General features: G+C 35.9%; 1 protein-coding gene across 5 annotated transcripts in view; it reads left to right on the top strand.

Moving 5' to 3' along the window:
• PARD3B (par-3 family cell polarity regulator beta) overlaps positions 1 to 20,292 on the top strand; it is a 520,784-nt gene that overhangs the window by 223,730 nt on the left and 276,762 nt on the right. For all 5 annotated transcript variants that reach the window (XM_072418720.1, XM_072418718.1, XM_072418717.1 and 2 more), the window contains one exon: positions 18,083 to 18,199. In XM_072418720.1, the coding sequence (XP_072274821.1) occupies positions 18,083 to 18,199 (117 nt within the window). The remainder of the gene's footprint in view (positions 1 to 18,082; positions 18,200 to 20,292) is intronic.

Raw genomic sequence — 20,292 nt, 5'->3', positions numbered from 1 at the left:
TGATATTTGACCCATGCAACTCATATTTGTGCATCATTTTTATTCTTTGCATGGTTTGTATTGCTTTATTAACCTGATTGGTATTATCCAATTATGATTGGTATGAAGTGCAGTTTGTTCAGTTTTGGACTAGTTGGACTGTAAGCATACATATATTACTATCTGGAGCATAGTGAAGAAAAGATGGGTTAGTGTGACCTAAAATACTAATTTACAATAATTGGACAAATAAAAAGATAAGTATAGGCAGCTGCTTTGTAGGTCAGAAGTAAAAGTAAATATAATGTGTTTGGATGGAGTTACATATCCAGCACTTTTGTGATGTGTTTGGGCATATTTATTATAGCCATACAGTATTCAATGTATTTCTTTCTCTGTTCACCCAAGCAGCATATCATTTTTCCTATGCATTGTTATTTTCTATTATGATTCTCACTAGATGATGATGATCACAAAGCCTAAAATACTGCTATTTTGATCTATGGTCCAAAGGTATATATGAAAAGAAAATGTATGGAATAGGTGCTATTATTCCTTGTGTGATTGTATCGCCTCCTGCTGTGCCGGTTTTGTGTGTGATTAATACATCAGAATGGATTTTTATTTATTTTTTACACGTGAGCCGAGTAACTACAGAAAGTAATAATAATCCCCATATGTACTATGTAAACACGAAACAAAGTGACAGTAAAATATCAGATGTGTGTGCTGTAAAAAAACATTATGTTGAGAGGACCACAGCCTCACTCAACTCCATCAATGTGCACTAACAGTCTGTGCTTGTGAAAAGTATCACTAAGCCAAAGATCAAAATGTAACATGTTCCAGCTTTTTCTACCCCAAATGCAGCGGCTGCATTTGTTTTCATTTTAGGCTTTTTTCCATTATTTTCTCTTATTGACCCTGTCACAAACATATTCTATGTCACAGGATGAGGAAATTCAAGAGGAAGTATATCAGGTCCACAGAACCCCCTCTCCCTCATCATCTCCATACCATAGGTGATAATATTCTGTACTTGACAAAAAAAAAACAATAATATAATAATATTATTATTAAAAAATACCTTTTTCTATTCTCTTGTGTTGTGATTTCTAACTGTGAAAGGTACATAATCTCTTCTTCTTATAGAGGGCGTGTGCTTTCGTTAATCCCCTGTCAATCTTTTGGTTGCCTTACTGTCACCTTGATCCGTTACCTTCAATACTGAGTCACTGGCCTGTGACAAGTATCCAGGTCAGCAACTCTGAATTCTCTCTGATATCAAAATCTGATTGTCCTGGTCATATTGAGAAAGTAATAAAGCCGGATGAGTCTGCTGGGACAGTTACTATCATATACTAGATGCCATATTCAGCAACATTCTTGGAGCTTTTAGATGTGTATGCTTATGAGACTTTACTTGCATAAAACAATTTAAAATGCACAAACCTATTTTATGAGAAGATTTTTGTTGGAATGATCTGATGACTGGGTGTCTATAAGGTGATTTAGCAATATTTATCAACGCAATCTTTCTTCTAAAATTAGTAGAAATTATTGCAGAGTGGTGAGCAATCACCTTAAATTTGAAACAAATGGCTCCTAATGGAGTGGGAATGCTAATAATCCCACAATGGTCCAAATGTGCACATGTAATCCCTACTAAAAGCAGTTAATCTCCAGTGATCTTAGTAGCACAATCCTAAAATTGACTCTAGTGGCCTGAGGGCCCATCATTCACTTACCTATATTTGTGTGTGGAGTCAGACATTAACATGCAGAACATTAAGACAGCCCATTCATTTTTAAATTGGCTAGCAATGCACCAGAATAGACCAAAAGAAAAATATTATTGTAGGCACCACATTTTTTATGTGTGTTGTGCACTGCAAAACATTTATCAGATCAGCTTTGCCTGGGATGTCATTCAAAGTGAATGGTATTGGAACATTATCATACATATAACATATGTGACAGCAGTGCAACACCTTTTGGCTCTGGTCATATAGCAGTTCACACACATGAGGAACACTTTTGGCATTAACATGTACTAGACATCACAGTGGGAAATGCTTCTAAAAAATGTGTGTGAAAGTAGGAATGTGAATGGAAACTTCACCTATGATGAATATGTTGTTCTAGTCTCCAATGCTTTTTTAAGATATTTATACAGTTCCTTTGGCAAACAGCTAGTTTGTGTGATTTGCTCCTAATTTATTGCCATTTAGAAAGTTGAAAAGTCGGTTTGCTCATTTTGTTTGTCATATGGAAGTAAAACAGCTAGAGAACTATGAATATATATGAAGGTGCACAACTGTGCATTTCATAGATACACAGGATGCAGGGGGTCAGAGGACACGCTTCTGGGATGTGTCAAAGGAAGTACAAAACCGAATGAAATATCACTACATTGCAGGATGTTTCTGAACACCTGGGGTCACATTATTTAATAATCCTTTCTAGTTTAAATTGGTTTTGTCCTTTGGGACATATTCATCACAGGATTTGTTTTATTTACCCAAGGGAAAAGTTTTCTATTAGATGATGTAAGAGCTGTTGAATCCATTATCTGTTTTCCCTTTTGGGAATGTTCTATGGTTTTTGGAGGGAATAATAGTCATTCTAACTTTTTCTTTCTCGTATTTATGCAGCATGCAGTTCGTAAAATGTCTGCCTGTTGGTGAGAATTTTATTTCCAACTGGCTGTGATAAATCGTTAAAAGACAGAGTGGTAATACGCTTGTAGTCTTAGAACGACAATGGATTATGGATATTGAGCAGTGCACTAGGTTGATGAAAACTTCCTCTGAAGAAAGGCATATGCTTGTTGGCAGTTTTTCACCATATCTGGTTTGTGTAGTACTTTTTAGTACAATTGAGTTACAACTTGTACCTGAACTTTGTCAAAATGACAATGAAAGTAGAGTTGGGAGCTTGCAATATTTCCCCTGAGTGACACTGTTTTGTAAATAGTAAAAATGAGAATATGTAAGGCAAAAAAGTATAAAAACACCCTAAATAGGAGTAATTATTAAGCAGACTGCATCACTCAGAATCTATAAGTCTATAAGATTGTTGCACATATGAGCCTATTGCTTTATGTGATCTCAAACAGTATATGTTCTTATATGTGTTATTTTTTTCCATTAAGCATCCAGGAAAATGTTCAGCTTGTAAATTTTCATATGTTGTATTAGAACAATTTATGCTGTCATTTAGTGATTGCGTTTGCTTGTTTAAAAAATGTCCCCTGAGCCTTTTTTACCCCTTTTTACCCACATTCATTGGCAGTGGAAGTCAATAGAAATATATGTCAAGTACTGTACCTATATAGCATTTATGGTATATAAATATATATATTGTGTCTAGGCTGCACTTTTCAATCATTTTTTTTGCAACATAAATGTGTTTATGAATGCACAAAAAACCCTTCATACTGCCACTTTTGATGTCTAAAAATTCTAGTTGCCTAGCTTTAGCACATGTCAGTGTACATGCTCATAAAATTATGAAGTCATTATGTTTCACCATCACTGCGGTGGAAAATCAAGAGTTTCATCAAATGTAGGCAAACAGTAGTCTGTGAAAAGTTATAATCTTTGTTCTGCAGACCTTTTTGCAAATACGTAAATCATTAAAGGGATATTCAAACCAATTGTGTAAAATTGTGCAGCAGGTAGTTCTTGGCTACGCAACCAAGAGAGGAAAACTGCACCACTGTCATCAAGATTTGCACTGGGCTGCAGTGAATCGAGCCACTGTAGGAGGTACAAACATTTGAGGAGAGAGAACTTATCAATTACACAGAATGGGTCAAACATTATTTTCACTAAGTACAAGATGGAATACCTGAACCTATCAAGATCACAATACATTTATTTCTAAATATCTCTCTTCATGAATTATCCCCAGACAGGTGTATCCGGTATCATTGTTCTGCGAAATATTTTGTCTTTCAGCATAATATGTATGATATGCTTGTTTTTCCATTCGGCATAGCCAGTGGGATTTTTCGGTGTATATCCTGGTTGTGTCTGTTATGATAAGGACTTCGTTCAGGTAGAATTAAAAAATAAAAATATCTGAACAGACATTAAAACAAGAGAAAGACAAGGAAAATTGTATTTTGGAAATATATTTTAGCACAAAAACGTAAATAAGGCAGTGATTTTAAAAGTTGGGAGTATTGTATGGAAATAATGATGAGGACATTGGATAAAAGAGGTCGCATCCTAGAGGTGATTTTGTGTCCATAATTTTAGCAGCTGTAAAGCCTCTTCACTCTTGCATATCTGAAGAGCCCTTTGTGTGAGTAACTTTTAAAGCAAATGATGCATGAATCACACCATTAACAATAGAATCTTCTTTTTCCACCCAAATCACCTCTGTTTGTTGTTATTCTGCATTATTAAAGGCTGTGCTCCTAGCCTTGTCATTGTCAAAAAATGATTTAATCAGTTCTCATCTGAAAAGTGAGAGACTTCACAATGAAGGACAGATGCACAAACACTGCCTTGTGCATGGAGCAGTATCTTATGTTACTGAGGCAGCTTGTGATTATCATAAAATAGTCCCCTTTGTTGCGCCCTTATTGATTTGTAGGTCATGCATGAATGAAGCGTGGCAAGAATGTACTGAAGGACTATTACCCAACCCTGTTACACAGATGAAACAGCATGCACTCCAGGGCTGTCACTGGAACAGAGATCAACTGTGTTTCATGCTTTATTTAGTGGATTATATTCTACAGTCTGCTCCTTAAAGTGCTCATAAAGCGGGATTAAAGCCTTCTTTTTTGTTTTATGTAAATTTTCCACCTTTATTGTAATATGTGCCGTCAAATGAAATATATAATCATGATTTTGCTATTGTTTCCTAAACGTTGTAATCCGTTTGGTCATATTTACAGATAAAAAAAAAGAACAAATGTTCCTTGCAGTGAACATTTTATAGAACGGTGCAATTTACTGACGCCATGTTATTAACAAAAATACTGCAGGTGCACAGTACATAGTGAATAAGATGTCTTATCCTTTACCTGCCTGATGCTTATTCCTTTGGTTAGGCATTGGGATATTTGAGGCTGTGGAAGATATACCTGTAGAAGTTTTTTTCTCATCATTATCATTGAAACTTCACTTAATAGTTTGGGAATGATGTGGAATAATATTAGGTAATATTGTCTGGGAACTTAATGTTGCCAGGCATCCTAGGTTAGGTAAAATTTTTCTACCTTACCATGAACAACTACTTGTCATAACACATCACTAGTTGTTGACTCAACCATGGAAAGGTTAGAAGAAGGTTTCATCCAATAGCCCTATTCTTTAAAAGCCAATGTACCCAGGTTGTAGAGCGCTGCATGAAAAAGGAATGTTCGTCAACATATTGCGTTGCAGTTGCCAGTCAATACTAATGATTAAATATTATCTTACTAATAATTTATGGACAGCCAAAATATTGGTCTTTCAGTCCTTTGGTGACTTTTTCCTCAACAATGAGATTACATTTATAGTTTTGTGTATGGTCTTGTTAGCTGTAAATATTTGAAAAATATGCAAAATACATGAAACGTAAAAGTTATTATTTGACTGGCAGTGCAAGGAGCCCATATTGTTCTCTCGCATAGCCCCCTTGGTGACTGTTTCGGGTTAATTGGGTTATATTAGGTTTTTTTCTGTGATTTTTTTAAGATGAAGTATATCCTTTAAAGTTTATTTTTGTAAGTTATATTGAATTGTATGCTGTCTGACATTACTAGGAATCTAAGAAGTTGAGTCAAAATATCTGAAGTAAGATATCTAGATCACTGGGCTGAAATTATCGTTATTTGGGTTGGAAATAAGTGATTTAATTCAACATTCATTTGAAATGCTGTTCTAGTAAAGTTTATGCTTTGATCCTGTCTGGACTAATGTCTTTGTTACTGAACTGATTAATGCAGAATAGTGAAGAAAAGATGCTAATTTGTGCATCAAAGATGTGATAATTTCTTGGTGCAATCAGCGTTACACAGATACATTCTACTTTTCTTAGGTTGAATCAAGAAACCCAGGGGGTATGTATGAAGGTAAATGTATTAATACATCCACTGGTGACCTTGTTTAAAATGTCTTAGTTCTCTGTCAATTAAATAGCTGTGGATGACTTTATGAAAAATTCTCCACATTGGCATTTCTCCCTGAGCCTGGTGATGAAAACTATAAAGGGACACTTAAAAGGTCATTCTAGCTTCTGTTGACTTGTTTATCTAACCCCATGTGACATGATATTCTTCAGATAGATAATGGAGCAGAGGATCTGGCAGAGATCTAAGGTATTGAAAGAAACCATTCGGTAAACACTTTTTATGTATGCGGCAGCCATTTTTCTTTTAATCATCCAATTATTATTTTGTGCTGAAGTGTAAATGACATTTGATGCATAAACTGTGTAAGCAATACTACACACTATGTTGCTATTCTGTGAACAACCCCATCATAGTTCATTGCCTTTTGCAGGTTTGATTACAAATTCAATTCAAAAATCTTTTATCAGATGTTATTTTGTGCATCTTTATCTCCTAAAGCACATCATAAGAGTCATAGGCTGCTCATTGTGTTAGATTTGATATTTATGAAATTCCCAAATGTGAACCTATTACAGGGGATATTAGACTCAGTAGCATTCTTTTGTTTATAGAGCAGTGTCTTACATATACAATACATACACTTACTGTGCATAGCAGTTAACTTTTGGTTGATATCTCATTCTGTTACCTGTTAATGTAAAAACCCTTCACACTCACTGGCACTATCTGGGAACAGGCTCAGAGGCCAAAAGCTGTAGCAACAAGTGAGTCCACAATGATAAAACACCCTGGGTTCAGTACACAGGTAGTTATAACCTACCAGGAGCGTGATCGGGGGGGGGGGGGGGGGAGTTTCTACCCTTCTATATTTAGTTTTTTGGGTTTTTTTTTTGGCCAACCCCATGATATTGCTTAAAGCACAAATTTTTGCCTAAATTGGGTAAATCAAGGCAGCAAGCAATTAAGAGTAGTCAGTAATTCTGTAGCCCAAAGTTCAGTACACAAATGAGTAGCAGAAAGGGCAATGCAGTAGTATCAAAGCGAGACATTGGCAGGAGCGCAATATTCTGGCAAGCAGGAAATCCAGCCCAGGTCTTAAATAGGATATCAGGGGGAGGAACAGAAAGTTCAGCGTTCATCACAACACAGGGTATCAGGAAATGTTGACTGTGAAATCAGGCAGGAAGCTTAGTGGGCAGACATACCACCAAACACAGAAGCAGCCCTGGATTTGGATCCCGATCTTATTCAACTTAGTCCCCAATGTGTCTCTAAAACTATGTTCACACACTAGACTCTTGTCCGAGTTGATCATGACTATTGGTATTATGCAAAAATCTAGCCCGTGTACAGCCGTCTCCTAACATTGTTTGGAGTTCCACTGAGTAAATCAGTAAGTGACTGACCACTGTCATTTGCTATCGTGGAGGATGTATCAGGGTGCAAGCTTTAGTAGCTCCCTGTATGTTTTCACTTGTTATTTTAAAGTGCTCATACTTTTGAAGTGCGTATGTTCACAAGATTATATAATGTACTGTATATAAAAATGTACAACTGAAGTCCACTTTAAGGCTTAAACATGTCCTGTTTTAGTCATAAGAAGCTGTCCCATCAAGCCCTGGTTTTCTAGCAATTGCAGAACTTTTGACTGCCGTTTGATGTCCACTCCTGTTCTACAACCTATTTTTTTTACCAATGCAACAGGAAAAACCAACAATGGACTCTTCAGAACTTTTACCTTATAAAATAGAAACCTTTTTTTTTGTGGTAATACATGTGTGCAATATATGTGTGTGTGTGTGTGTGTGTGTATATATGTGTGTATATGTATATATACATATATATAGTCATGATTAGGGACTTTGTACAGCGCTGCGTAATATGATGGCGCTATATAAATACTGTGTAATAATAATAATTATATATATAAATATATATATAAATATAATTATTCCTGATGTATCCACAGAGGTACTTCGGAAAAGCTGAAAACAAACATACCTTTTCTTTGCTTTCATTCCTATACTAGTCTATTCATTTCTCGGAGCCAAAGGGAATATTCAATACCTTTGTGAATGAAGGATCATCTGATGCTAGGCTAATCATTGTTGTCACATAGAAAGTCCATAGCTTTGTGTAAGCTCCTATTTCTGTAACTCGAACCTTAAAAAAGCTTTCCTTTGCTCCCATCATCTAAACAGAGTCTCAAAAATTTGACAGGGAGGTAAGAATTAGTTGTTAACATTTAAAAAAAATGTTACTTCACCTAAGACAAAGTTTCAATGTTTAGCCCCTAAAGTTGATATTTTAAAATTTGAGTGAATATTTGCAGGTTGTTAGAATTGCACATTTTATAAATATTCAATCTAAGGCAAATCTTTTGGAAAATATAGCATCCCAATCTATAAGCGATATGTCAACCAACGTATGGCCAACATAACTATTAGGAAGCCAAAACCTACTGACCACATTAGTGTCGCAAAACCAAAACATTGAACAGGCAGATTGGACATCATGCATACATTATTATTTAATTGATTATCTGTAACTTTCCTTATGTACCAGGCTCCTTGTGCTGTTAGGGTCTATTGGTTTTAGAAAATCTGCTTTGATTAAAGGGACACACTTAGATGAGTGTAAGGAGTAGGTTATGCTATGAAGGCAATTAATTAAACATTCTTTGGGTTTTCTTTTGACATAGAGTGTAGATCCCTCCCTTTCTTACAAAAGCCAAATCAGGCAATAGTGGGTCCTTCTGGCTTCCACACATTGCAATATGATTCAAACCTGACACTAAAAGTGCTTGCATACCTTTTAAGGTGAAGATCTTTTATCCAGCATTATACCCAGTTGCCCAGAAGGAAAAAAGGCATTAATGATCATTTACATTTTCTCATTTTGTCTAGTCACTGGGACCTTTAATTCCGGACAAGTCTGGTCAATTGTCAGTGAAGCCTACCTACTTCAAAAGTACAGTAATATTTCACCCTGTTCTAGTACTGGATCATCATTTATCACTTATAACCTGTCACTGGCTTTGTTTCCTAGAGAAAAACTGTAGCATAAATTGACCCTAATGCATGCATTGTGGTGTTTTATGTGCTTTTTATAGTCCCTTTGAGGTATTCAGAATGAGACCTCATTAGTACATTATCTGTTTTCTGCTAACAAATCTATTTTTCCCTATTTTTCTCAACCTCACCACCACCATTTACACTCCTTTTCTTAGAAAAGAAGCTCATTAAAATGCAATAGCAATGTCTCGTCTTTTAGGAATCGATAAACACACATAAACAATATTGTTTCTTTTTAACAGTTCTGTCAGCCCTATTGGAGTAGTTTTCTTAAACTTTCTAGGAGACAACAACATTTTAAAGGATATGCAAAGCTTGGCACATAATAGACAAGGCTTTTATGGTATCTTATTTTTTGCATCCTTTTTGCATTGCTTTTTGTGTTAAGAACACATGAATATGCAACGCCTCGATCCTCTTGACATATACCCACAAGGGGGAAACACTGTAATGAAAGATCTCCCAGTGGTTTAATCTGTGCAAGCTGGTTATTGCTACGTAACAGATGTCTATTCCACGTGTGCCTAAACAGGATGCTCATAGTTCTTCCCCTTAGCAAATATCACCATATTGGAAATCTGGGTATGTCTCACACAACAGAAACACAATGTTGCCATGGTCACAATCACATTGTTTGTTCTCAAGATAAGAGACCTCTCCACATTTCTTATCTCATGTTTAATTTTTATATTGAAGCCTAATAGAGCAAGTGACATTATGCACATTTCAAGTTGGTCAAAATCTATTGACCTTTAGAGTGGCACTTAAAATATGCCACTCCAGGGGTGGCTAAGTCAGCAGAGTTACTGCAGCTGAATTTCCACTAGCAGATCACGTCCTCGGTATTCAGGCACATGATGAAGTTCATCTTGCTTGGATGTGATTTTCCAAGGTTCCCTGTCTGCTAGGCAGGTGTGACCGCAAGCTGCACTCTGGAAAGCAACTCCAAAAATGTAGCATGTCAGAAATTTCGAGACGTGCTGTTTGCCTCCCTTTATGAGTTTTTCCTCTTACAGATTGTCTGCTATGCCCTTCAGTGTACATAAAAAGCATAGCATCTTTGCTTAAAGATCACATACCGAGCGAATGCCGTGAATTCTTAGTGGTCTCGGTTGTAGGTCAATATCTGTTTTTCTTTACATGATTTTGCAGCAACTGGAACAAAGTCTCAAGGTTATTTTTCTTGACAAGATCTCATATTCTGCATTATTGTTAGAAAAATACTGTACAGTGTACATTTCCAGGCCACCTAGAAGTTATACATAACCTATTTGTTTGCCACTAGAAAGGCAAAGTATGATATGTCAGTAAGCAGATATAACAAAAATCACCTTATCTTTTACTTGTTCATTCAAGATCATAAAATAGTTAAGTCCAAAAGCGACAGAAGACTTGTTCATTACCTAATCTATTCAAAACTCAAATGCATTTGCCTTTAGATATAATGTAATAAGTTTTAAAAAACATATACCCATATGTACAAATACTATTGACACATATAGAAAAAATTTCTGTACATAGTTTGTAATTATGCATATGCATGCCCCTTCTGCTTTTATCTAAAATAAACCTTGCAATCAATAAGTATTTGCAGGTCAGTTTGAGGCCCTGTCCAAAACTTTGCATTCTAAGGCTCCAAACTGAGTAACCCTGCCTTTAGAACCATGTACCTAATACCAGTCATTAACTCCTCTTTCATTAAAAACAATATATGCTAATTAAGGTGTTATGTAATTTATTATTAATAAAAATTACCTTTCCATCTCAATCTGAGGCCACTGTAATTTTATTAAACTGTTCACAAAATTAAATGCCATGTGGCAGCTGGGAGGTATCTGTGGACAAAATGCCCACCGAAATGTATTTTTGTGTTAGTGTGATGATTATTATTATTATTATTATTATTAATAAACAGGATTTATATAGCGCCAACATATTACGCAGCGCTGTACAATAAGTAGGGATTGCAAATGACAGACTAATACAGACAGTGATACAGGAAGAGAGAACCCTGCCCCGAAGAGCTTACAATCTAGTAGGTGGGGGAATTTCACACACAATAGGATGGGAGATATGTAGTGGTGGGAAGTAGTGATGGTTTCAAACGACGGAAGACGGGTAGGCAAGTTTGAAAAAATGGGTTTTGAGCACTCTTTTAAATGAGCAGAAAGTAGGAGAAAGCCGAATAAGACGAGGAAGACCAAATCCAGAGAGTCGGGGCAGCTCAAGAGGAGAAGTCTTGTATCCATGCGTGTGATGAGGTTATGAGTGAGGAAGTCATTAGTAGGTCATTGGAGGAGCGGAGAGAACAGCAGGGGGAGTATTTTTTTACCAAGTCAGAAATGTAAGTGGGACAATACCTGTGTAGGGATTTGAAGGCAAAGCACAAGAGCTTAAATTTGATTCTAAGGTGAAATGGAAGCCAATGGAGAGATCTGCAAAGAGATGCATCGGAAGAGGCGCGGAGGGAAGGATGGATGAGTCTGGCTGCAGCATTCATGATAGTTTGTAGAGGAGAGAGTTGGGTTAGTGGAATACCAGCGGGAAGGATGTTACAGTATTCCAGACGGGAGATGATAAGAGCATGTATTGACTGTATTATTCTCCCCATAAAGTACACTCTAAATTGTTAAAGTCTGACATAGAGGAAGTTGACCAAGCAAATTTGAAACAATTTGTAAGGGCTGTATTTCAACACCAAGCCTGACCCTAATGTTTTTGTATTTACAAAGACTCATTAGCTGACCCCATAACATCTTTACCCTCCTGTATATTACTGTAAGTACCCCTACTACCACATTTACCTGACCTGTACCATATTTTAGGATCATGAAATACAAAAAAAAAATACTCCATAATGCAAGCTTTTCACTCACTTTACAATCCTAACTGTGCCTTTTTTACCCTAACTTAACAGTTGTAAGTTAACCTTGTGTTAAAAGCAGAGCTTCGGGCAAACCACTTATTGCATATTTAATGCTGTTTTGTGAAATACATAACACTATTCATTGCTTTTTTTTATTGGTTTTGAGTTCATATTTAAATTTATATTTATGAACAATTTATGCAATTCATATGACACACATGACTTTTTTTTGTACAATGAGGAGGGTTTTGATTCCAAAGTTGTTAGGGTTTGTGTTTCCATTGTCCATGACAACCACTTTCCAGCTATTTTAGGTTGTCACAGAAAATGAGACGAAATCTCCCCAACAGGGTAATGGTTATCAGTAAAACTGGGCAAATGTGTTTACTCTTCCCAAGTATATCCAAAAATAAAAGTAAAAGTTTTAGCTAAAGTTTGTCTTTACATCAGGTTTACATTTATTTCTGTCACATTCACGACTATAGGTGTGCATTGTGTTCACATGTGAGTTAATGTAAATATTAGAACAAGTTTTATACTTTACACCCACAAATATTCTTGTTCATGTGTAGTGGTGGTCAGATACTTCAGGTCACAATAGATTCCAGCTAAAAGTTATTGAAATTGATATGATGAGTTGATCACATGCTTAGTTCAATATTTCAATAATTGCCTGCCATATCCCCACAGTATTGTAGCAATTCAAAATATGCAGGAAAAAAGGGGACTTAATTGGCACATATTTAAAATCAAGTAACAAAAACTTTTTATTTAGAAAATGTTAAAACACCAAAAAAAGATTATGCCATTTCTCTTAACATGCAAGACGGCACAATCTGAAATTGAATAATACTCATAGATTGGACCATAGTATCTCAAATGGTTTAAGGGCTAACAGTATAGCATCTCACAACATTAGAGGGTGTCTCAAGCAAATCATTTGATATTCTATGGTCCAATCTATGAGCAATATTGATGTTCAGATTGTGCCGTCTTGCATGTTAAGACAAATGGCATAATCTTTTTTTGGTGTTTTAATATTTTCTAAATAAAAAGTTTTTGTCATAATAGTTTCCAACCCAGGTAAGAGCTATTCTGACCTAGGTGATGCAGTCAGAATTTAAGAAATCCAAGCTTAGATTCTGCTAAAAAGCTCTTCCTGTCATTGGCAGGTATAGCTTGAATAGCTATATCCTTCTGACAGTGTTAACAGGTATTGACAACTGCCTGTTGGTTTGGCTGGGCTGTATAACTGTCTTTGGTTGGTATAGCATACGTTTAGCCAGTCCTGCTTGCAGGTGTTCACAGCTGCCAATGGCTGCTGGCTAGATTTGCCTGGGCCATATAGCTTTAGACAGGTATTACATAGGCTTAGGCAATCCAGTTGGCAGACAGATGTCAATGGGAGTTGCCTGCATTGGCACACACATAAACAGTGCAGGACTTTGTCCATTTATTCTGAAGCTGGGCAGTGCTCTTGTCATTGTCTTTGTGCAATGTAAAGCAGCTGGTGCCATATGGATCTTTGTGGGGTATCATCGTTGGACATCCCTGTACCCTACAAAAGTAAAAAAAAAAAAAAAAGAAAAATAAATGTGCTTATTTTTATACTTGATTTAACCCTTTCTGGGAATAGGTAAGGGATACCCTTGTACACATTCACCAGGATAAGGGGTTGGATATCTGGGACCTCACAGTGTTTTTTATTAGATGGGGCTTCCAGGTTACAATAAATTCCCTATTTAGAGTCATACTGTGGGGATGAGAATTCCCAACAATTACCCTTGACACCTTTAGGGGGAAGCAGGAGGCCTGATATTGCCATTAGAATGGGGGCTACACAGTTTTTGTGTCATTCCTTTCTTGGGAAACCCTGTTCCAGAAAACCTTATTTTGCTAGGAGGGAAGCACACCCTATTTCTTTTCCAGGAAGGTCCCAAACCTATGAAAGTGTCTGGTTTAATTGTTCGGTGGGACTTCATGCTTTTTTTTTATATTCACATTTTTTTTTTTTTTTCAAATAAAAAAATGATAAACACTACACGTCTTTACCTATTATTAACAGGAATAGCATACGACTCAGCCAGACCAGCCAGCGGACATTGACAGTTGTCAACAGCAGCAGCCTGGATTGACTGAGCCAACAAATAAATATAAACTCCAAATCTAGGCCATTTTATCCTTAAAAATAAATAATAAATACATATTTTAATATATATATATATATATATATATATACGAATTCTGACTCCAGTTAGGATTTCTCAACGTTTCTGCCCAGTAGCATTCTGGCTCCAATTTTTTCCATTCTACTCACCTGTATTTATGTGTATTAGTGTGTGTTCATTGTTTTCTGATAGCACCCAAGCACACATCTAGGCAGAAAAAACACGCACCTGTACTCCTTATAAAAACACGTACTGCATGTAAGTTTCAGTTTTTTGGTACATTGACGCTCATTGGGAACCCATGAAATGAATGGGCTGATATAAAATGCATTGGTGCGTAAAAACACACATCAGGGCGAAGTGCTAATGGTTCTTTAATATTTCTCTCATATTTTATTCTTACTCCAGGGCATTCTTCATGTAAAGCAGAGATACAGATTAAAATTATAATTTTTTTCATCAGTACAAAAACAGCTATTTGTGCTTACATTTGAGTTTTTACATTGAGGGAAATAAAATACAAGGACATCTCACAGACGCTATATTTGTCAGCGGCTGAATAATGCCACGTTATGCTTTTTCTTATGCTCAGCACATTTTTAGTGCACTGTTTGTTTAGTACTGTTTTTACTAGGTTGCTCTGACTCGCTTAGTGGAATTGACAGGTTTATTGTTTTTATCACTCAAAAAATGTGATAATTTTTTTTCCACATGAGCCCTGAATTGGTTTAAATGTTACTACACTGGATACAGCTTTTTTTCTGATAATATTTGGCCAAGGATGTCCATGGGAGAAGATAACCTAGATATACAATGTACATTTATTTGGGTGCAATTTTACTTTAATATATATATATATAATATAAAGACAATATATTTACTTATTAACATAAGTAAAGTACTGCTGGAGACTTCTCCATATAACTACAATATGGAGATTTCCCTGTCAAGCAGCCCTGTAATTTTCCAGGGAATGTTGACCACAATATAATTGTTCATCCTTAAAAATATTCTGATCAGCCAAAACATTAAAACCACTGATTAGTAAAGTGAATAACACTGGTTATTGTATTACAGTGGCACCTGTCAAAAGTGAGATAAATTAGGTAGAAAGTGAACACTCAGTTTTTGTGTTGGAAAGTATGAATATTAAGCTAGTATAAAGATGTGAGCAACTATGACAAGGGCAAAAACAGTGATGCTAGAGGACTAGGGTCATCTCTATACTAGTAGACCTTGTGATATGTTCCAGTATGCAGTGGCTATTACTTACCAAAAGATAACCAAGGAAGAGCAACCTGTAAATTGGCAACTGGGTCATAAGCACCCAAGACTCCTCTGTGTGCTTGGGAAGGGGAGGTATGCTAGGCATTGTGGTCTGATCCATTAGAAGATTTACTGTTATATCAATTGCTAAAAACTTAATGTTGTCTAAGAAAGGTGCCAAAACACACGGTGCAACATAGCTTGCTGTGTGTGTTTTGTGTAAAAGGTTGGTACCTGACAAGTTTTTTTGTTTGCTATCCATGTCCATGCTGGGGAGATATTCAATTTTCCAGGTGACAAACAGATTACATAGTGTAAAATATCCATCTAATACAAGATCACCTTTGCAGAAAGGTGTTGGAATTTTTTCTAAAAGCAAACTTTTATTACCTTAAAATTGCACTTGTTTTCCTAAACTCAACATGGGTGAGAAAGTGCTAAATAAAGACTAAATGTGACAATCAAGGCAAAATGACAGTCTGCTGATAGTCTTGGCCCTTCCAGTATTTACACAACTAGTATTTGTGTAATAACCTAGGGTAATAGTAATGTGGAAACTTTGGCCCTGATTTATTAAAGCTCTCCAAGGCTGGAGAGAATACACTTTCATCGGTGAAGCTGGGTGATCCAGCAAACCTGGAATGGATTTCTTTAAAGTAATTTTGCTATTTGCTAACAAATGTTTTGAATCCTCTACCAGATCTATTCCAGGTTTGCTGGATCACCCAACTTCACTGATGAAGTCTGTCCTCTCCAGCCTTGGAGAGCTTTAATAAATAAGGCCCGTTGCATTACTATCAAGCAGAAAGCAATATGTGTTGAGAAAACATGGCTGCCCCTATACAAAAAGTGCATCTTTACAAACTAAATAGAAAAAGGTATTTACATCATTAGCAACATTGATAATGTTCATATATATCTTTAAATAAGAAAGCACATTTTTTGCCTTTAAAACCAGCCTAATATTTTAGTATAAAATTTATCTACTACTGTTTTAAAACTGCATGTGGATCCCGATCTTTGTTCTCCCTATAGCAGATGCATAAATTAACCAATGACATTATCCCCAAATGGCACAGACTTTCATGTGATACCTTTTAAGATGTAGTTATGCAGAAAGTGACAACTAGACCTTATAAATAATGAAGTGAGATAATATGACCTGGAAGTCATAAAACAGACACATAGCCTCAGTGCTGTAATTTGCACAAAAAGACTATAATCACTGGAGGCTTGCTTCAGGCATTACCTTAACTGGCGATCTGTTCATTATCTAGCTTGTGGAGGATTTCCCCCCCAATATTTGGCACACTGTTAAATTTCTGTCTATGTGCTCTTATCAATTTAAAAGTTTGGGGTGATAATATAATGATAAGTTTGTGTGTCACAGAATGACTTTACTGGAAATGTGCAGGGCTGCCTGGAGGAAAAAAGTAATTCAGTGGTGATACCTGTGATAAGTAAATAGAATGAAGATGTATTAATAATGTTTGCAAATATTTAAAGCTAGAAAACATGCAAATTGTTCATTGGGACTCTTGGGTGGTTATTTTAAAACTGCTAATGCAAATTATCCAAAAATGGTGGCCAAAAGGTTTTAACTAGAGTTTAACTTTAAAGGGCCAGTTCATCCAAAATTGCTTAAACTGTTACAGGGAAATTTCATGCTTACTCTTAGATTTATTAGGTAAAGCCAACTCAAAATATTTTTTTTTTTTATAGATGGAACCTGGTAGATTTATTGAATTCATGTCTTGTGGAAATTCTCACAGTGAGATCTCGCTACCATAGTTCCCAGTGGTGGATTTTGTTTGTTTTTTCCTGCCTTTGTGTGTTCTAACATCTTTTGTTAATTTCTTCATTATAAAAAATACATATAAAATGTATTGTGTGTAGCAGAAGCAATTGCCTATTCTGTAGCATAATAAAAGCAGAGGACGATGTAATTCCAAGTAAAAAAATATGCCATAAGTGAGTCTTGCCTGTTGTCAAAGTAGGCTTTTTCTTCAATAACTGAATGAGTTGATATCGGGAAATGCTTGTCCCTGTTATGCCACTGCAGTAAAGAGAAGGTAACAGCTCTATTAAAGATGGTGATTAATTAGACTAAACAAGGGGCGAGAAATTAAAAGCTGACAAGTGAGTGGGTAATTAATTAGTCCCAGGTATGTTTTTCAGACACTGTTGGAAGCTTTCAATGTCACTGCTATAAATGTACTTTTCTAATTTTCTTATCAGAAACACCAAACTAATGCTACATTAGGCTCCTGCTGCCTGCTTTGTCCATTTAATTTTTTCAGCTTTGTTTTCTGGTAGCACTGATGTGTAACAGCCTATGGTTTGTGTTCCCTGTGTTTTTTTCAGCATTAACATCTTTTGTGTTTCAGCTTCTCTAGTGAATAAAATTACAATGTGCCATTAAAGCAGCTTTGTGTCTATATATAGAGCAAAACCTTTATCAGTCTTTTGCTGGGAAGAACATTTTCACTTTTCTTGGATGTTGGTCAAAATACGTTTTTTTGAACAATGAGAGTTTGTTGGCTGATCTCTGGTTTCTGTGTCTGTCCTGTGTTAAAGCATCTGGATTTCCACACATGTTCTAAGAGTTATTCCTAAACACTGGGAGGTGAGACTGAATTCATTTTTTTTTCTTTAGGTTTGGGAAAAAGAATAAGGATGAGAAAAGTGGAAAAAGTGATCAGAAAGGTAGTCCTAAAACTACCAGGAAAGAGGAGGAGCAAGATGTTGAAAAGATTAAGGAAGAACGTGAGAGGTAAGAGAGAATGCAAATTGTTAGAAAAGTTGAATCAATAATATGTCCAAAGAAAAAAAATGACTAACCAGCTACATAGAGAAAATACAGTGGTAGTGTGGTATAGTAGATTTGTTAGTATGTGCAAGGTTCCAGCTGAATGGAGTTACCAGTTTCACCCTTATTGCCTGCTTCTAACATGGCGTAAGGCCACCTGAGTTATGAGTGTGTTAACACAGACACAGTGCCTCATGACATACCAGCCAATTATTTTTGAGTTCTAATTGCATAGAAACACATGAAAAAAACACAAGTGGTATAAAAAACACACCTATTCAACAGAATACTCCTAAATGTATATTGTGTTCTAAAGTACAGTCACATTTTCAAACATTTTATATGCCCAATGGGGTGTCATTGAGAATGAATCTACCATTAGAATCATTATTGTGTCTAGAATGCAGCATTGTGTTTCCTGTATATTCAAATATTTTTTGAAATGTATAAATATTACTTGTCCCATATATGGATAGATGGGCCAACATAAGTCTATGGTGTTCTTGAAGAACATAAGGGTTCTTAAGAAGATTTTCATTGGAGGTGCTGTAGATTCCTGTAGACTACATTTGCAAGTAAGTATATATATCTAGGGTATGGGGCTATTTTACCTTAGATGCAGGGGATGAGAGAATAAAGAATAACATGATATGTGGTCAGCATGGTGGCTCAGTGCTTACCACTCAGGCCTTTGCAGCACCAGGTCCCTGGTTCGAATTTTGGCCAGGACATTTCCATGGCATTTGCATGTTCTCCCCGTCTTGTGGATGTGGATTTTCTTTGGGTACTCCAGTTTCCTCCCAGAAACATGCAATTTGGTTAATTGGCTTCTCCCCCAAAGCCTCTTTGAGGGACAGCTAATGATATGACTATATAAAACACTGTGTAATATGTTGGCGCTATATACATACTGGATATAATAATAATTTATTTTGAAGGACAGCTTTCCTTTATTAAAGACAGATTTAAACAGACAGAGTTGGAATAAGTGAGCTATGTAAATATTTCTAATTTTAGTAGGACCATTCTACAACCTTTAAAATCACTCCAATTCTATATTGTTCAGGGTTCCACCACTCTCCAGCTTCCTCTTCCTCGTCATCACAGTTTTTCCATGCTCTTTGTGGTCTTCAGTACAAATAAATGAGGTCAAAAGGCTATGGAACCTGGAAAAGCTTGGTGAGGGTATTTAAGTTGGCAAAATGTCCATACCAAATGTAAAAAAAATCAGTAAAGTGTTGAAGTATGCAACATATTACATTTAACACTTTAGGCTTTGTAGCTGCATTATGTTATATTTCACCCTGTAAAATTTGTGGTTATTGCAGTTTTTCTCTGGTTATGTTTAAAAGTATTGAAATCGCAAATCAAAAGTTAAAACATACACGTCACATGAATCATTATCAAGCCTAAAAAAGAAATAGTGTTATGCCAAATAGCACTATGGATTGTAAGCCAGACATCCACTTATATTTGCGTACAGATGAAATCTCTCTGAACAGGTTGAATAGCCGCCTTTGTAGAAATTAAACAGTAAATCACATTTCACAGTTTGATCTACAAGCCTATAGTTTAGACATAAAACTCCTAGTGCTTTGTTGTAATAACAAAATATTATTCTTTGACAAACTGTAGTAAAATATTGAAGGATTTAATATGCATTTTACAGTAGGTTCAAAAGTATTTATTAACTATTAAACCTCATCAGCATCACATAGGACACATTAAAGTTTCAGACATGCAAAACAATATAGTTGAATTGTCATTAATATTAGTCTTTTCCTTTCTTGTTTACATTTTCAGCCTGAGGCTGCAAAAATAAATACAGTCATATATGTGTTAGTCATTGGAACAACACATTAACTGGATATTGATTAAAGAACCGTCAGGCAATAGCAAATTCTTAGTAAATATGTTGCATTTAGAGACTAAAAACCATGAAAGCAGGGGTCTCATGTTTTAAAGAATTTACTATATTATGTGGAATTATGTCCAAAAGACTAGACTATCTCACCCAGAAATTATGCCATAGAGGCATATTTGGTTGCTTTGACACC

The sequence above is a fragment of the Pyxicephalus adspersus genome, chromosome 7, assembly GCF_032062135.1.
Source record: "Pyxicephalus adspersus chromosome 7, UCB_Pads_2.0, whole genome shotgun sequence".
Lineage (NCBI taxonomy): Eukaryota > Metazoa > Chordata > Amphibia > Anura > Pyxicephalidae > Pyxicephalus > Pyxicephalus adspersus.
The sequence above is the reverse complement of the archived record's forward strand: the minus strand, read 5'-3'. Positions and strand labels throughout refer to the sequence as shown.